Source organism: Nerophis ophidion, linkage group LG12 (genome assembly GCF_033978795.1).
Source record: "Nerophis ophidion isolate RoL-2023_Sa linkage group LG12, RoL_Noph_v1.0, whole genome shotgun sequence".
NCBI classification, from domain to species: domain Eukaryota; kingdom Metazoa; phylum Chordata; class Actinopteri; order Syngnathiformes; family Syngnathidae; genus Nerophis; species Nerophis ophidion.
Genome location: NC_084622.1, coordinates 30,103,946 through 30,123,537, shown reverse-complemented (window position 1 = coordinate 30,123,537; position 19,592 = coordinate 30,103,946). Strand labels below are relative to the sequence as shown.

The window sequence follows — 19,592 nt, the reverse complement described above, 5'->3', positions numbered from 1 at the left end:
AGACAACGTCTAAAGCAGCGTCCCGCCTGGGCTCTAGACAAAAAGGACTGTACTGCTGCTGAGTGGTCCAAAGTTATGTTTTCAGATGAAAGTAAATTTTGTATCTCCTTTGGAAATCAAGGTCCCAGAGTCTGGAGGAAGACAAGAGAGGCACAGAATCCACGTTGCCTGAAGTCCAGTGTCAAATTTCCACAATCGGTAATGGTCTGGGGTGCCATGTCATCTGCTGGTGTTGGTCCACTGTGTTTCCTGAGGTCTAGGGTCAATGCAGCAGTCTACCAGGAAGTTTTGGAACACTTTATGCTGCCTGCCGCGGACCAATTTTATGGAGGTGAAGATTTCATTTTCCAACATGACTTGGCACCTGCACACAGTGCCAAATCTACCAGTACCTGGTTTAAGGACCATGCTATCTCTGTTCTGGATTGGCCTGCAAACCCACCTGACCTTAACCCAATAAAAAACCTAAGGGGTATTCTGAAACGGAAGATGCGAGATGCCAGACCCAACAATGCTGAAGAGCTGAAGGCCACTATTAAAGCAACCTGGGCTCTCATAACACCTGAGGAGTGCAACAGACTGGTGGACTCCATGCCACGCCGTATTTCTGCAGCAATTCAGGCAAAAGGAGCTGCAACTAAGTATTGATTGCCGTACATGCTGAAACTTTCCATGTTCATACTTTTCAGTTGGCCCACATTTCTAAAAAAATATTTTTTGGTTCTAGTTGTAACTAATATTCTAATTTTCTGAGATACTGAATTTGGGATTTTCAGTAATTGTCAGTACTAATCATCAAAATTTAAAGAAATAAACATTTCAAACATATCACTATGTGTGTAATGAATTGATGTAATATGTAAGTTTCACGTTCTGAATATAATTACTGAAATAAATAAACTTTTTCATGATAGTTACTATCAGCATAATACAGTCATCACACAAGTTAATCATCAGAGTATATACATTGAATTATTTATATTATTTACAATCCGGGGATGTGGGATGTGGTGGGGGTTGGTGCGGGGGGTTAGGTTTGTGTTATGAATGGAGTGTCCTTGGAAGAATCCTGATTGTGTTTGAAAAGCGGAGATAGTTAATACAGTACCGTGGGCTGTATTCAATAATGTCCATGACAGTCTTATGTTGTTATGAATGGAGCATCATTTAAAGAATCTTGATTGTGTTTAAAAAGCGGAGATAAATACTACAGTACCGTGTGCTTATGACGCTGGCTAACATGTAAAGAAAATACTACAGACATCTCACAAAGTTTTTAGAATTTGACAGAAATATCTACGCCCATATCAACAGAAACTGAAAAACAGACCAAAATTGCTGTGTTTTTATATTCCGACACCGGAACCGAAAGTAACAACTTTCAAGACAAGACCGCTGACTGCCCTATAAGAAAATCTTTAGTGCGCGATTGAATCCCTTCTTGCCTCCATTTTCATATGATATGTTCATATAGTTATCTGTAGACGTCGGACCTTGTTGTGCCATGTCTAAAATACAGGTATTTTCTGTGTAGGGCTCTAAAGACATTTCAGCCAGGCACACAGGTACCGTAATATCCCAACTTTTACTGTGAAAATAAAAACATTTGGTGTCAGATTATGAAAAACAATCCGTTTTGGTCCGTTTTCGTTACTAGGGTTCTTCATTTTTGTTATTAAAAACAAAAAAAACATTAATTTTTTTGTATTTTAAAACTAAACCCAAAAAAACTGTAGTTTTTTGTTTTCAATATCCCTTCATAAAAATGTAAATACCAAAACATACACTGACTGAACTCATGACATCTCGCAGGCCAGATTGAAGATGCTGGCGGGCCACACTTGGCCAGTGGGCCTTAGTTTGGACACCCCTGTTCTAGATCATAAATCATGCCTCTCATCTTGCTAGTAGAAGGATGAGGACGTAATGCGGCAAGTTGGTCAACTTTGGCATCCAATTTACACCCAGGAATGGCGAAAAAAGACTTCAATTGAAAAGTCCCTTGTTCTGCGCTTGGTTGCACACCCTTTTTCTTTGCGAGGAATTATGAGTCATTCTTCATCTGGGCATGTATGAACAACCTGAGAGTCGGCATCTTAGTGACACCAGACATTGTACAGTCAGTGATGTTTTATTATGTTTTAAGTTTAAGTTAACTTTAACGTTTTTTGGCTCTCATAAAGTCTGCAGTGAGTAAAAATCAGTAATGTTGTCAAAGTATAAAGTGATCCTGTGATAAAATGGCAACCAAGGTGATCAAAAAGGTCAACCAAAGAACGAGATTCCTCTACAGAATCTCCTCTCTGGTCAACAAAAGCACCTTGAGGATTCTAGCCGGAACTCTCATTCAACCCTTCTTCGATTACGCTTGCACCTCCTGGTACCCCAGCACCTCCAAAACCCTCAAATCTAGACTCCAAACATCCCAGAATAAACTAATCTGGTTACTTTTAGACCTCCACCCCAGATCACACCTCAATCCAACCCACTTCTTCAAAGTGGGCTGGCTCAGGGTGGAGGACAGAGTAAAACAACTTGCACTGAGCCTAGTCTATAAAATCCGCTACACCTCCTTGATACCGAAGTACATGTCAAATTACTTCCTTAACGTAAATGACCGCCATAACCACAACACCAGGGAGAGCTCCACAAACCACGTTAAACCCAGATTTCGATCTAACAAAGGTCTTAACTCATTCTCTTTCTATGCCACATCAATGTGGAATGCACTCCCAACAGGTATAAAAGTAAGTGCATCTCTATATTCCTTCAAAACCGCTCTAAAACAACACCTCCAGGCAACTTCAACACTTTACTAATACCCTCCTCCATTCACATCCCATCTCCCCGGATTATAAACAACTCAAATGTACTTCTAATGTATATACTTGTTCTTATGCTATGTGAACTCACTATGTTCTCTGCTGGCTGTACATATCCTACAAAATAAGACCTACACTGTTTCAATGTCCACATTTCTCTGTTGATGCAATTGTTGATGACTGAAGTTCTGATATCAACCAAAGCTCCTCATCCCACCCCCCGGATTGTAAATAATGTAAATAATTCAATGTACATACTATGATGATTAACTTGTGTGATGACTGTATTATGTTGATAGTATATATTTTTACCATGAATTGATTAACGTGGACCCCGACTTAAACAAGTTGAAAAACTTATTCGGGTGTTACCATTTAGTGGTCAATTGTACGGAATATGTACTGAACTGTGCAATCTACTAATAAAAGTATCAATCAATCAATCAATGAACGTAGCATTACCTAAATTAATTCGCCACTGTATACTTAAAATGAGCAAAATACGTAAATATTCCATGTTAACATGAATGTGCCTGTTTCTACATTACATATATATCTACAACATGTTTATACAGTAAACCTGAATGGATTTGTGTGTTTTAGAGCGCTTTATAGGCAGAATAGAGCGACTCCCATAGACTTTTATTTTAAGTTGACTTTTGCCAGCATTTAGTTACAAGTTAGAATGCATTCAAAAAAATTCAAAGATAAGTGTAGTTGTCTTACATAAGGTTTGTGAATGATGAAATTACAAAAAAAAGTGCAGTTCCCCTGTAAAAACTTTGAATATTTTCTGTCTAGGGTCCACTTATCAATGATGAAAAATACACCTACCCACAGTTAATTTACAGTTAATTAACAAAATTTGATTATTGCGATTAAATATTTTAATAGTTTGAAAGCCCTACTCCTTTTTGCAAGCTTTATTGTACTTACATTATAGAAACGTATCATGTAGCTTTAACAGCTGACACATTTTTGGTTGCTCAGTCACTGAAAATAATTTTCTCAGAAAAAGCTTGCTCAGCAAAGTCAAATAATTTCAGGCTTTCTTTGTGAAAATGGTGTTATGGAAAAAATGCTACCTTCGCTCATCAAATGTTTTTGTGGATGTGCAGTATGTCTTGCAGTGACTTTTATGTGTGGGGAATCAAATGACTCATGCGTTGCCATTTTTGCATCTTGAGGCAGACACAAGCCCTACTTTTGACCCAGTGTGGCAATACGCATTTTTCTTCTAACATTTCTGAAGACTCTGGAAAATAAACATGTTCCTGGTTTCCCTGTGACTTTCTTTGTGCTTCAGATTAAACTGTTTAGATTTCACCCACGCCTGCTACACTATAGTCTTCCTGCCCGCGCAGTCAGGAAACTTGTGGTGAATTGTCAGTGTGTCTGTAATCATTTGCAAACAAGCAAACAAATTTTGGTCTCTTGTCACAGCAACCCCCTACTCAAAAAATGGTTTCATAAAAAAAAATGTTGTCACTTTTGTGGAATCAATCATCATCGCTGCATTTTTCCAGCAGCAGTTACTCACTCACTACTGTTGATATTGTCACAGTGGACAAAGACCAAACTATGAACCACATTGTGATTGTTTTTGTCCATGCCCAAGGTACATGTTATGTCAAACATGCTACTTTGTCCTGTGTGCTCTATTTGAATCAAATGGTGTCAATCTAATATGTTCTTTCTTATCCACAGCCTACTGGTTACATGGAGACGTCGTTGTCTTACAGCTCCATAGAGGACCTGCAGCTCCTTTCATGGGACAATGCACCAAAGTACTGTGTCCAGCTAAGCTTTCCTGGTGGCACTGTCCTGCTGCAGGTACAATACACTTACATGCGATGCTAAATACACTGGCTTGAAACAAACACCTACTAAGTGTGCAATCGGAAATCAGTTGTCTTTTGCACGTCACATCCCCTCTACAGATTCTGTGTGGCTCACAATCCCTGCAACCCCCATTGTACTTTGGAACTAACAGACAGGTATCAAAGTTTTAGGTCTGAAGTCAACGCAAAGAATAAATAATGTTTGATAAATAGATGCCTCATCAATAGGGGTGTAAAGGTATGCTATAACCACAGTTATATATGTATCTCTGTTTTAAGGTTAGTATTAGGCATCATTTTCAACAATAAGTGAACAAAATGTCATTATTCAAAAGTCAACAAAAAAACTGTGGATAGTTGGCCAGTTAATAGTTGTCCAATGAATACATCCATCCATCCATCCATCTTCTTCCGCTTATCCGAGGTCGGGTCGCGGGGGCAACAGCCTAAGCAGGGAAACCCAGACTTCCCTCTCCCCAGCCACTTCATCTAGCTCTTCCCGGGGGATCCCGAGGCGTTCCCAGGCCAGCCGGAAGACATAGTCTTCCCAACGTGTCCTGGGTCTTCCCCGTGGCCTCCTACCGGTTGGACGTGCCCTAAACACCTCCCTAGGGAGGCGTTCGGGTGGCATCCTGACCAGATGCCCGAACCACCTCATCTGGCTCCTCTCGATGTGAAGGAGCAGCGGCTTTACTTTGAGTTCCTCCCGGATGGCAGAGCTTCTCACCCTATCTCTAAGGGAGAGCCCCGCCACACGGCGGAGGAAACTAATTTCGGCCGCTTGTACCCGTGATCTTATCTTTTCGGTCATGACCCAAAGCTCATGACCATAGGTGAGGATGGGAACGTAGATCGACCGGTAAATTGAGAGCTTTGCCCTCCGGCTCAGCTCCTTCTTCACCACAACGGATCGGTACAACGTCCGCATTACTGAAGACGCCGCACCGATCCGCCTGTCGATCTCACGATCCACTCTTCCCTCACTCGTGAACAAGACTCCCAGGTACTTGAACTCCTCCACTTGGAGCAGGGTCTCCTCCCCAACCCAGAGATGGCATTCCACCCTTTTCCGGGCGAGAACCATGGACTTGGACTTGAAGGTGCTGATTCTCATTCCGGTCGCTTCACACTCGGCTGCGAACCGATCCAGTGAGAGCTGAAGATCTTGGCCAGATGAAGCCATCAGGACCACATCATCTGCAAAAAGCAGAGACCTAATCCTGCGGTCACCAAACCGGAACCCCTCAATAAATACAATCATCTTCAATATGGGAAATAATAATCTATCAACAGGGTTGTTACCAGCCACTTCGATTCATGTTGATACCAGAGATGTAGCAATATTTCATATCGCTGTTATTGTGACTAAAATGATCAAGGTTATCATTTAGGGATGTACCATTATCAAAATCACTGTATTAAGCCCACGGTACGGTAAAAGTCAATTAGAAAAATACTAAAAATTGCCATAATACAGGATTTCCCCATAATGGATTTGATTGTTGCTGTGCGACACAGCAACATATTAGCCGATACATCTTTAAAATGAGTGTTTTTTACGAGTGTTTTTTACGTAAGACAATCAACAAAATAATGTAATTGTACATGTAGGATTAATACAGTGTAGCGTTAAGAAGAAGACACAAAGTTTGACACTCTTTTCTTTATCTTTTATTACTAATATTATGCTAACAACGTGCCAAATGTTTACGAGTATTTCCTTCCGTGCAAAATTAACATCATACCACACTACCGCGGTATTTTGATTTCAAAGTCTTCACAGGTGACCCCTGACAATATCAAATAAAACCCTGATATGTAGTTTTTACCGGCGCTTTAGCGTTGGCCGGGTCTGAAATTAAACTGCACACACAACTCTGCCACAATCTTCTGTGCAAGGTTGGGGTATTGAACGCCGTAAGCAAAGAGTGAAGACTGTTCGTAGTCGAATAAAGAATTTTTTTTTTTTAACAATTCCTGAAAAATGTCATCAAAACCTATCCATAACTATTTCAGTAATGAAACGAACATACCCTGTCAAAACATAACCTCTTTAGCACAAGACAGTGAGCCAACCGGTCACGTCGCTCCGCATGGAGGTAATAAATAATAAATATGTTCAATGCGAAAATATGAGGAAATTGAAAAACTACTTGATAAATCTTCAATCCATCCATCCATTTTTCCACCGTTTGTTTCGTTCTTTGTAAATACATGTTTGTGAGGTATTTACATTATTCAATGTTAAATGGTGAGTTAACTTTTCTGAGAAACCGCATTTTCCAAACTGATATAAACATGTCCAATGTGGACGACAAGGCTTCACAAAAAGTAAAAGATGAAAGACGCCGGAGCAAACATTGTTTTACACTTGATGTTAGTCAATTTAAAGACACACAAACTAAGTTTTTTTAATTTTAATTAATGAAGTGAATTATATTTATATGGCGCTTGGACCACGCCCCTATCCATACCCCCACAAGCATCATGGTAATCGAGGGCAGTGACAGGAATCTTTAAGATAAACACACTTACTGTATCCATCCATCTATTTTATACCGCTAATTCCCTTTGGGGTAGCGGGGCGCGCTGGTGCCTATCTCAGCTACATTTGGGCGGAAGGCGTCGTACACCCTGGACAAGTCGCCACCTCATCGCAGGGCCAACACAGATAGACTGTAATTGATCATAAATATAATGTTAAAATATTCCAATAATATTTTAATTTTACCTAAAACATGTATTTTTAAGTGCAAATAATTCTGCAGGAACAAATATTTAAAAAAATAAAGTTGAGTGTTGTTAGAGTGATAATGTAAGCAATGTGTGTAAGAAGTGTACAACAGTAATGTTCACTTTAATGTATTTCAACTTTTACTTTGAGAAGCAGTGTCTTCCACCATGAACATTTTCCATTTGGAACAATTGGTAGAAAATGGATTGATGGGTGGAAAATGCTTTTTCTTAGAAAAGTTAACTAACAATTTTACTTTTAATAATGTAAATACCTCACAAACAGATGTTTGGCTTTGCTGGCTTCAAATATATTTTCTGGGTGATGGTTTATGAAGTGGCGACTTGTCCAGCCTCTGCTCGGTACAGCTGGATAGGCTCCAGCCCGCCGCAAAATCGAGGGATACAAACAGTAAAAAAATGGATGGAGGGATTGATAATTTATTAGGCAGCTTTGGACAGATCTGGATTACATTTTCAGGAAATGTTCAAAGAACAATTCCTTTCATCTAAAACAAGCACACTTCACTTCCTGCTTCCAGTGTTCCACACCCCCACTTTGCCGGTCCGGCGCTACGCGGAGTCTGAGATGTAGTTTGTTTTTTAAAGCGCCAGAAAAACCTACACCCATTAAATTTTTGTTTGATACCGTCATACGTCACGGCATTATTGTGAAGACTTTGAAACTGCAATACCGCGGTACCTACGATACTGTTACATCACTATTATCATTATTATATCACAATATTGTCCAATGTGTTCAAAACGTACTTACACACACTGAAATCTTTTAACCAAGTTTTACTTATTTTTAGAATAGACACACACTATACTTTCTTGACAGAAAAAACAGTAAATATTGTTTTGGCTTCTTAAAAACGATATCATTTCTATTTGAGTGTTTTAAAGATGTTTGTCTTATTCCGTTTTAACTTGTAAAGGTTAAAGTGTTTTTAACCTTTGACTTCACTACCTATTGTCAACCCCTCCATGTATTATTTCTCTGAGTATAGATCAATCTCTCTGCTTTAAGATAGCACAGCTTATAGCTCAATGTGCTCTGTTGAATAGCTTTGTTGCTCAGACAGCAATGTGTTCATACAAATTTAGATTGTGGTATATTGTTTCCTAATAGGGAAAGAGAATGTTAATGTTCATCTTGAAACATAACCCAGCTAGCGAGCTGTCATTATACTGCTTTATTATTATACCGTTTATCTTTACATCCCTGGTTGATACATACAGTAGGTGGCAAATTATTAGAAATGGGATGATGTACTCATTTTACGAGATATAACAATCTATGATATTGAATTGGGACGGTATAGCTCGGTTGTCAGAGCGGCCATGCCAGCACTTTTAGGGTTGCAGGTTCGATCCCCGCTTCCACCATCCTAGTCACTGCCATTGTGTCCTTGGGCAAGACACTTTACCCACCTGCTCCCAGTGGCACCCACACTGGTTTGAATTTTTTTTTTTTTTAAATATAAAAATTACTTAGATATTGGGTTTCACAATGGAAAGCGCTTTGAGTCACTTGAGAAAAGCGCTATATAAAATATAATTCACTCACATTCACAATTCACTAGAATGAGACAAGATGTTTAATTTTAAGCAGGTGCTTTTTGAGGATTGGGGCTATAATGGGTCTCAGAACTCAACAGCGCCCATGCTTTAAATAGTACTCTGACAAGGTGTGTATACTGTATGAACTTTGAAGTCTTTTGTAACTGTGCACACATGACCTACACTGAGCTTTCCACAAGAAAAAAAACAAAAATTTGGATTCTAAAAATTTAAATCAATTAAAAGTATTTTTTGAGTAGCTTAGTGGTGTTCTCTAAGTGATCTGTTAAGTGTATCACTGATTTGGCTGTATTGTCTTAGCTCTGCTAGGGTAAGCAATCCATTATATACGGGTTGCAGTTTGCCTGCTTGAAGATTCACACGCGCCTTGTTGGCTGTGGAACTGAAATGAAGGAGAGTGGCCGCACTTTTCCCCCCACCACGCCTGCCTGAGTGGGTGACCCGTGCCACTGGTGCAGAGTACGCTGAGGCTACCTCTGTTTGCTAGCTCCCAGTTTGATGTAGGCGCAAAGCACCTAATATGCAATTCTGTTCTGACTATGAAAAATAAATACATTTCTGACAGCGTCCTTTCCTTTCCAATACATCACTTGAAAGTGAAGTATTGTCATGCTTTAGTCTCGCAAGATCTTTTGACCATCCTACAAATTAGTGTAATAGCTAATGACATTTCTCATTAATGATTAACTGTATTTTTAGAATATGCCCATTTAAAATGTTTCTTTTTTCGGGAACTGCAACGTTACACACAAGTTTGAAAAATGTGAATTATTGTTTTATTTTTTTTAGATAATTCCGTTTGTTTACCACATGAAGTGCAGCCTTAAAGTACTAGTAAAGTGGAAAAACAAATTTCCTCTATATTGAAGCTATTCTCATGTATATGTGATCTCATGGAGATTCCCGAGCCATTTTGAGAGATAAGGAGGAATCCAGTCACGTGATCGCGTAACGTCGCGTTAGGAACCACAGATCCCCTCTCCATTAATAGCAATGAATTAAGCCGACTTTGTGAGCACCAACAACTATTTTTTTTTGGAAAGATTATGATCCAGGACAGCAAAGCCAAAAGAATGAGCAATAGGTGTTAGAAGTCCAGTGATACCCAGCGGATGCAGCTTTATTGTGACACTAGCATCCGCAGCATTGCTACTGTAGGTGCTAAACATACAAACCATAATACAACAAACACTCAGTGTAATGTTTCCACTCTCACTGGGATGTCGACCCAGATTTTGTTTCGATGAAGAATTAATTGCAATCCTCACTAAGGGTTAAAAAAAGTTCCAGTGGTAAACTTCTTTTTTGGTCATTTTCACCATCTTGGGGGACGTGGAAGTTGGCCAGCCTGTCGAACGATGGCCACATTTGTCTACTGAATTATATGAATTACAGTATAGGCCCAAAGTTTGGACACATCTTTTCATGCAGTGCGTTTTCTTTATTTCCATGACTATTTACATTGTAGATTGTCACTGAAGGCATCAAAACTATGAAGGAACACACGTGGAGTTATGTACTTAACAAAAAAAAAAGGTTAAATTACTGAAAACATGTTTTATATTGTAGGTTCTTCAAAATAGCCACCCTTTGCTCTGATTAGTGCTTTGCTCACTCCTGGCATTCTCTCGATGAGCTTCAAAAGAGGTAGTCACCTGAAATGTTTTCACTTCACAGGTGTGCCTTATCAGTGTTGATTGGTGGAATTTCTTGCTTTATTAATGGATTTGGGACCATCAGTAGTGTTGTGAATGAGAAGGAGTGTCCAAACTTTTGGCCTGTCCTGTATATCTCGAATGATATCTAGAATTTAAGTTTGAGACAAAGTAGAAGAAGCTGCCAGCTTGAGTGTCAAAAACAACAGCGTAAACTAGTATTAGCTCACTGCTATCAATAGTCTGTCTGCTTTGGCACTTATAATTAGAATGTCACTCATTTCGTAAATTTTCAGTTCACGACATGTATATGAATTATTGTTGGCAATTTGTGGATGTTATTAGAGATAGTATAATGAGCACAACAGAGGACCTTTGATCTGCTGAATCAGTTGTTAGTTATTATGATTTCGAATGCATAAACAAGCCAAGCATATGTATTCTTGTCTTACATAAGGATTGTGAATGATAGACAGCACATATCTTTCCAATTTTTGCATATTTCAAGTGTGACTGATTTGATAACATGGTCAGAATGCAGAAGTGTGACTCAAGTGATGTCCGTCTCCGTTGGCCCACTTTTCCCAAAAATATTTTTTGGTACTAGCTGTAACTAATATTCTAAAATTTTTAAAGATACTGAATTTGGGATTTTCAGTAATTGTCAGTACTAATCATCAAAATTTAAAGAAATAAACATTTCAAATATATCACTATGTGTGTAATGAATTGATGTAATATGTAAGTTTCACGTTCTGAATATAATTACTGAAATAAATCAACTTTTTCATTATATTCTAATAATATGAACAGCACCTGTATGTCCTTTAAATACATTTGACCAAATACTTCTGTGTTTGTGATTCCACAGGCCGCTAACAGCTACTTAAGGGACCAGTGGTTTCACTCCTTACAATGGAAGGTAGGAATTTTAAACTCTTAATGCCATTGATACTTTTTAAAACAGTTTGTTACTGAAGAGCTCAACATGTCTGACAGTGCCATGTGTGCCCCAGTAGCAAGGAACAAGTGTGAAAAAGTTGATTAAATCACCTCTGATGCTTTGCCAATAGTTTTTTGGTCAACTTTACCAACCATGATATTATGTGTATAAGCAAAATATAAACAACTTAACCAGTTAAGCTTTGTGTTTTTTTGGTAAAAATACCAAATGTTTTCTTCTATAACTTTTTCCTCCTCCTTTTTAGAAAAAGATCTACAAATATAGAAAGGTGTTGAATAATCCAAGTCGCTGGGATGTAGTACTAAAGGAGATCAGAGCGCTAGTGGACATGGCCCTGACCTCACCACTGCAGGATGAGTCCATCCACCAGGCCCCTCTACACATCATCTCCACTCTGCTAGCTGAGGTACACATGCGGTACACCATTATGTACAGTTTGTACACAAGTATGGAGTGCTGTGCTCTCTTGTAGCTATTGCAGTTTTCTTTCTTTCTTGCATTGAACAAAGAGATCACTGTCCATCCATTCATCCATCCATTTTCTACCGCTTGTTCTTTACGTGGTCGCGGGGGGTGCAGGAGCCTATTCCATCTGCACACGGGCGGATTGCGGGGTACACCCTGGACAAGTCGCCACCTCATCGCAGGCCAACACATATAGACAACATACACACTCACATTCACTCACTAGGTGCATGTCTTTGGAGGTGTAAGGAAGCCGGACTACCCGAACGGAACCCAGGCAGTCACAGGGAGAACATCCAAACTCCGCACAGAAAGATCCAGAGCCCCGGATCGAACGTAGAACCTTCGTATTGTGAGGCACACGTACTAACCCCTGTTCTGCCGAGAGCACAGTCTTACCAAGTTAAATTCTTTTTGTGTTAAACATCCATCCATCCATTTTCTACCGCTTATTCCCTTTCGGGGTCGCGGGGGGCGCTGGCGCCTATCTCAGCTACAATCGGGCGGAAGGCAGGGTACACCCTGGACAAGTCGCCACCTCATCGCAGGGCCAACACAGATAGACAGACAACATTCACACTCACATTCACACACTAGGGCCAATTTAGTGTTGCCAATCAACCTATCCCCAGGTGCATGTCTTTGGTTGTGTTGTGTTAAACATACTTGGCCAATAAATCAGTTTCTTACTATGATTCGGATTCTAGTTCTAAGTCTGATTTGCACGGGAGGATTTTAACCTAATTGAAGGGAGAGCTTTACAATGCAAAATGAGCAGGCGCAAAACAAAAAAATTGAAAAAGCCATTCATTAAAAACTACATTTGAACTCAAACAACCTTAACAAATCCAATACTGTATTTAATAATTATAATAATAATAATAATAATAATAATAATGAATGTTCAATAGTTTTGAGCATCATGCTTTATCAGGGGTTGTCAACCCTTATCTACTACCAAAAGAGACATTTCCCTTTCTTTCACCAGAGAAAAATTGTCTTGAGCCACCAAATCATAACACTAGTTTGAATCTTTTTAGAAATGTTCCAGTTACCACAACGGAATCTGACAAACAGAAATTCATTGTGCGTGGCACATTTTTTGTTGTTTGTTCACCTCAGTCTTAAGCACACAGGTTAGCCAGCATCATTGGCAGTTAAGGCAAATAAATCTGTCCATGCAAAATGAAACCAATTCATTCTGCCTTTTTTGATGCATGTAATCACAGCAGTATGATGATTCTATGTGTCTACATTAAAACATTCTTATTCATACTGCATCAATATATGCTCATTTTAAACTTTCATGCAGAGAGGGAAATCACAACTAAGTCAATTGACCAAAACTGTATTTATTAAACAGTTAAGCATTGGCACAAAAATTAATCTAATTTCAAAACAGAAAATGCAAGATTGTCAGAGGCATTTTAAAACAAGCTCTGAGTGCACTTTTGTTCGTGATGTCACTAAGATGACATATCAAAACAACACTAAATTAAAGTGTACTTATTGTACAGAACGCCACCACAATAGTTTCAAACAAATAAAGTCCAGTTTTGTGCATGATGTCACACAAGATTTGTCAATAACTGTCAAATAAAAATGAGCTGCATAATAGGAAATCAAATCGCTAAGTGGTGGGTTACTGCGGACGTTATATCCTTATGTTGTTCACTATTTTTTTCATACGGTGTTGATGTGGAAATGTTTTCCTCGGCATTTGGTTGGTGTGGCACCGAATGGAGATGTTGGCATGCGGAGTAAGCACTCTTCATTCTCTAGCAGGTGACTTTTCAAATTATGCTACATTAGCAGTAATGCTACTTTTTGTAGCAACGCTTCTGCCCCACACTTGACAAATTACGGTTGTCTGTTCGACATATTCCCACTTGAAGCCAAACCACCGCCAGATGATGGACGCCCTGCTGTTTTTTCTTGGGTATTAATTCTTCCTTCATTTGTTACCAGATTGGCACAATCTTCCTCTCTTATTACCACTCGCAACACAGCTAACGTCACCCATGCTGCTACCTCTCTGCTCCGTGATATCGCCCAGCCCTAATTCCTGTGTTAAAAAAACATCTGAGCTCTGTGAAGTGAGCCGCAAGGAGGAGTCTGAAGAGCTGCGAATTGCAGACCCCTTAGCTATATGAAAACAAAGTTTCCAGCCGAGACATGTTTCTGTGTGATATCAAATAACTGTTTTGATTGGGATTTGTCTTTTTTGTTGTCCTCTTTCCTCTGTGACTTTTTTGTCTACTTGGATTCTTCATTTCCTCTGAGGCTATAATAGTATTGGTGATCCAGAAGTCTTGGCTTGGCATAAATCCATTCACTTCTTCACTAAACAATTTTTTTGGTCATTTTCTGTCCTCAGAACTCCAATCTCAGCTCACAGGATCATGAGAACATCATTGTGGTAAGTGCAGATGTTTGATTTTATTGATTTATAGAAGATTTAGTTTGATTGAGCTGTAGAAGAACTACAAAATGGAAGTAATGATGCACATTAAATCATCCATTTCAAGTTAAATAAGTGTATTTGATCTTTGGTTGTAATGTTTTTATTACTCACCTGTGTTATCACATGGCTCAGAACATTCATTCCCCTAGCTCTCAGCCAAGATAAATATGAGATATGGAATTTTTTTTTTATCAATCACCGTGTCTCTCTGTGTGCATGCATGTGCAGGCTATTGCACCTCTTCTGGAAAACAACCACCCACCCCCAGATCTGTGCGAGTTCTTCTGTAAGGTGAGATGCAACGCCATTAAACGTACTGTTAGCGACCTGAATGCCCAGCACATGTCTTTGACGGTACTTACTGTGTTGCAGCACTGCCGGGAGCGTCCGCGTTCAATGGTGGTTATAGAAGTGTTCACTCCTGTGGTGCAGAGAATCCTCAAACACAACATGGTGAGAAATGCTGCAGGACTGTGTGTATGAGGGACTACCTCTCTTTCATTGCCCGGGTTTTAATTTGTTGCTTTGTTCCTTCAGTTTGCTCATGTTTGTTTGTTTATTGCAGGATTTTGGAAAGTGCCCTCGACTGCGCCTGTTCACTCAGGAGTACATATTGGCTCTCAATGAACTCAATGCAGGAATGGAAGTTGTCAAGAAGTTTGTCCACAGGTGAGTAACTTTCAAACTGAATCAATCAAAATCCTTTATTTATCCAGTTAAGAAACTAATTGAGATTAAAATCTCTTTTCCAAGAGTGACCTGGCCAAGAGGGCAGCAAAACCAAGTTACAAAAACACATATAACAAAAACAGCAGAACTCAAAATAAATAAATAAATTACTTACTCAACTAACATAAAAATATACATTATTTCATTAAAAACAATTTAAAAACAAATACAATGCCCAATAGAACATGTTTCTCGATCTTTAAAATGGACTGAAATTCCCCGGAATTGATGGGCTTAGGCAACTTAAAATACTTTTGCAAGTCATTCCAAAACCAGGGAGCTGCATATCTGAAGTTGTTTTTTTTTATCCAAGATTTGTGTTGGTTTAGGAACAAACATGCTAAGGATGTCCTGTGGCCTTAAGCTGTAGCGACTGAAATTTCTACACCCATAAGAACACAAATAGGTGGTAACCAGCCCAAGAAGTGATTCATATATAAAAAAAACATCCATCGAGAAACTCCACGAACAAACAAAATGGACATTTTGCCTTTGCATACAAAGTGGAGTGGTGGACAATGTTGCCACAAAAAGTAATAAAAGATAGGGCACAGTGCTGCACAGTATCCAGTTTTTTCAAGTAAGTGTCGGGTGCATTCATAAAAAGCAAGTCTTAATGACCTAACAAAGACGTGAAAGTGGTCAGGATCAAGCGTTTCCTAAAATATAGGGAAAAACAGGACTTGCCTCTAAAGAAAAAAACAATGTAATTTTAACTTTTTGACACACGTTTTTTATGTGTGATTTAAAAAATATGTTCATCAATAACAATCCCCAAGTACTGATATGTCGTGACCATTTCAAGTGTGTCCCTGTGAGCAGTTGATCATTTTGGAATGTTCAATAGCAGTCCTTTGCCATTTGAGGATAACACCACTTTCGATTTCGCTGAATTATTTTCTGAATGGCATGTTTGAAATATTTTATCCCAGTGGGATGAATACAGGAAATACAACGCTTATCTAATTCAGTTGTATGAAAGGGTAATTATACACAGTTTAATTTCTCATTTACCGTAAGTAAATCTCACTATGTACTAATGCACTGAAACGACATCAGTGTAAATACAGAAATGTGTGAGTTGAGACACTCATATTGACTGACTTCAAAAGAGCTGGCTCCTGCAGATAAAAGATGTATTCCTCTAAATCAGGGGTGTCCAAAGTGCGGCCCGGGGGCCATTTGTGGCCCGCAGGTCATTTTTTAAACGGCCCCACGGTACATTCTAAAAATACAATTAAAAAAAGTGGTATAAAAGAGCAACCAGGTGAAATGTAAAAAGAAATTGTTGCATTGTTGACTTATTTTAATTTTCCTGAAGGAGCTCTCCTGAAGGAATCAATAAAGTACTGTTTATCCATCTATCTATCTATCTATCTATCTATCTATCTATCTAATAACACAAAGTTGTCATGCAGGCTGTTTCTTTCTTTAAAAATAATATTGAATCAAAATCAATGTCATTATGAATTTTTGACCTATTCAAGGCTCCAACTACGTCACATTAAATATTCGGCTTTGAGATATTTTTAGGGGGAAAATGTTGCATGTTTTGTTTGCCATAAAAAAAATTAAGCTGTTATTTTTAAAGAAGTGCCTAAAACGAATAAACAAACATAAACAACAATACAACTTTTAATTGACGGATAGATCTGAAGTTGATCTCAAGATTATTGTGATAAAAGTAAACAGTAAAAAAATTTACAATTTATTTTTTAACATTTTGAAACTTTAATGAGTAGGACCCTTTTGGATCCCCAATAATTTGTTGTTAAGTGTCATTCTTCAAAAAATAATAATGAATTTATGTTATGAGTTGTTGACCTTTTTAAGGCTCCAACTATTATATAATCTCAAATATTCCACTAAAACATTTTATCGGGTAAAAATATTGCATATTTTGTGTTTTTTTCCATTAAAAAAACATGGCTTTCTTTGACAAAAGGGCATACAACTTAAATATTTAAACAACTTTATATTGACTGATAGACCTAATGTTGATCTAGAGATTTAAAACCTTGAATAAAAATAATGTAAAAGTACTGAATAATGACACATTTTTTATATATTTTTTGACCAAAACCCTTTGAGGTCCCTGAGATCAAGCCTGAGTGGAGGCCTGAATGTATGTTTGTTTATACATATATTGTATTGGTTTTTAAAATAAAAAATATCAAAATGGCCCCCGCTTGCTTTGATTTTACAGTGTGCGGCCCTCAGTGGAAAAAGTTTGGACACCCCTGCTCTAAATAGAGCTCATTTGGTTGAAAGAATTATTGATTCTAAAGGAAATTCCTAATTATTTATTTGAAGTGGTCATTATTTTCTCTTGATAACAACCCCGATGACTAACTTACACTGTGTTGCAGCATGCACGGGCCAACAGGGCAGTGCCCTCACCCTCGTGTTCTGCCAAACCTGGTTGCAGTATGTCTTGCTGCCATTTACTCCTGTTATGAGGATTTCATTAACAGGTTAGTCACACATGTGACTTTTAACTTTTTTTTCCTCAGCATAATTGCGTCATTGCTTTCACATCCCACACCTGGTGTTACGACACTAACACCTTGTTTCAATGTTTGGTCAATATTATATTTGTATACCTCTTTATTTATAAAATTGTATTCGTTTGTTTCTCATTGCTTGAGCTGCCTAGTCATATTTACATGTAATATTTTTACTTTCAGCTGTCTGTGATTCTAGAATTTATTTGAAATTGCATTTAAATTAATTTGAAGAATTGAATTTGAATGACAGGAAGTGGAATCCAATTCATTGCAATTCAGAGAATTTCCTTATTGCCAAGTGATAGAAGCATTTGTCATGTTAGGTTGGGGACCAAATACTAAATATTAGTTTAATCAAACAATTACATTTTTAAATCAGATTAATTACACTTTTTCGAGATTGCTTGCCTTTATATTTAAATTAACTTATTAATTTAACTTATTAACCCAATGCTTTAATTCTTAATTGTCGATGAAAAACATTTTGTGTAATAATATGTGCACATGAGAATCATTTAAACTATTATCTCCATTAAATATGTAAAACAGTCATAAATGGAATATACTGACTGTAATGCATGTTTGTGGAACACACCAAAATTAAATTATTCCTCACATTCAAATTGGAATTGAAATTATACTTCCTGTTTGCAACTTCAATTTAACATAATTAAATTAATTGGATTTTAGGAGAAATTGTCATTTAAATTTGATATGTTGCAAGTGCTTTGTTCCAAGAGGCCTTGTGTTGACTGAAATGCACATCATAGGTTGCAACTACTTGCAGTAGCGTCATTCATATCCTTGCAGTTAACATTGTGGTTGCTAATATCTTTCACCCCAGAGATTAACCATCTTTGAAGATATTTTTTCCAAAACTCCAACCCACAATGGTGCAACAATCACGTTGGTAACATGTCTCCTGGCTGTAAAGGGCTCATAACTGGGATCAGTTGCTAATAGATCTTGGTGTGCATAATATTGTCTTTAATCTGAACTTTTAAACTCATTAATCACTCCTGCTTTTTTTTCTACCGCCATCATTCCCTTCAGTCGAGACAACTCTCCAAGCCTGAAAGAAATCAGAAATGGCTGCCAGCAACAGAATGATCGCAAGCCTCCAATGCCACTCCGCCTGCTACGCCCAGAGCCCCCGACGCCGCCTTCTGCCACCCTGCTACACCTCTCCTCTAACCTTACTCCTCCTCAGCCACCGCCTCCTGCTCCTCCAAACCTTCCACCTTCAATCCCCATATCATCCCCAACACCCTCCCTTCCCCTCTCTCCGCCGCCGTCTGTGGTCAACTCCAGCGAGATCCTGGTGGAGTTGGAGCGCAACAACAACTCTGCCAACACAAAGCAAAAGCCAGACGCCAATAGTGAACCCAACCTCATTGACTGTCTGCTGGTCAGCCCGGCTGTCAACACTCTGTCCATTCAGCTGCCAGCGCAGGCTGACCGCGTGCTTGGCTGCTTTGCGCTCATTCTCAAGATGCTGTAAGTTTACATGCAATTACCTATTGTATTGCTTATCGATCACACAACCATTCATAGCTTAGTCCAGGGCCATCCAAAATATTTCCACCGAGGACCACACAGACTTCCATACGGCTGGGCAATATTGCAAAAAAATGTATCACGATTACCGATAATTTATTCATATCATTCCATCTTGATTAAAATGAGTTTTTATTGAACTCGGAGTGTCCCATGCAGGATTATACAGCTGTTTACTACTGCAGTATCTTGTAACAGACATTTCCACCATGTTTGATAGAGGTAGTACATGCTAAGAGCTGACAACTATCATTGTGTTTATATCTAT

The 19,592-nt window shown here is 38.6% G+C and overlaps 1 protein-coding gene across 1 annotated transcript in view; it reads left to right on the top strand.

Annotated features, from left to right (window-relative positions):
• The window catches only part of cmip (c-Maf inducing protein), a 107,414-nt gene that overhangs the window by 51,715 nt on the left and 36,107 nt on the right, over positions 1 to 19,592 (top strand). Inside the window, exons 2-10 of the mRNA XM_061917338.1 lie at positions 4,530 to 4,655; positions 11,510 to 11,560; positions 11,847 to 12,008; positions 14,445 to 14,486; positions 14,760 to 14,822; positions 14,904 to 14,984; positions 15,097 to 15,200; positions 17,630 to 17,734; positions 18,821 to 19,264. Of these exons, the coding sequence (XP_061773322.1) occupies positions 4,530 to 4,655; positions 11,510 to 11,560; positions 11,847 to 12,008; positions 14,445 to 14,486; positions 14,760 to 14,822; positions 14,904 to 14,984; positions 15,097 to 15,200; positions 17,630 to 17,734; positions 18,821 to 19,264 (1,178 nt within the window). The remainder of the gene's footprint in view (positions 1 to 4,529; positions 4,656 to 11,509; positions 11,561 to 11,846; positions 12,009 to 14,444; positions 14,487 to 14,759; positions 14,823 to 14,903; positions 14,985 to 15,096; positions 15,201 to 17,629; positions 17,735 to 18,820; positions 19,265 to 19,592) is intronic.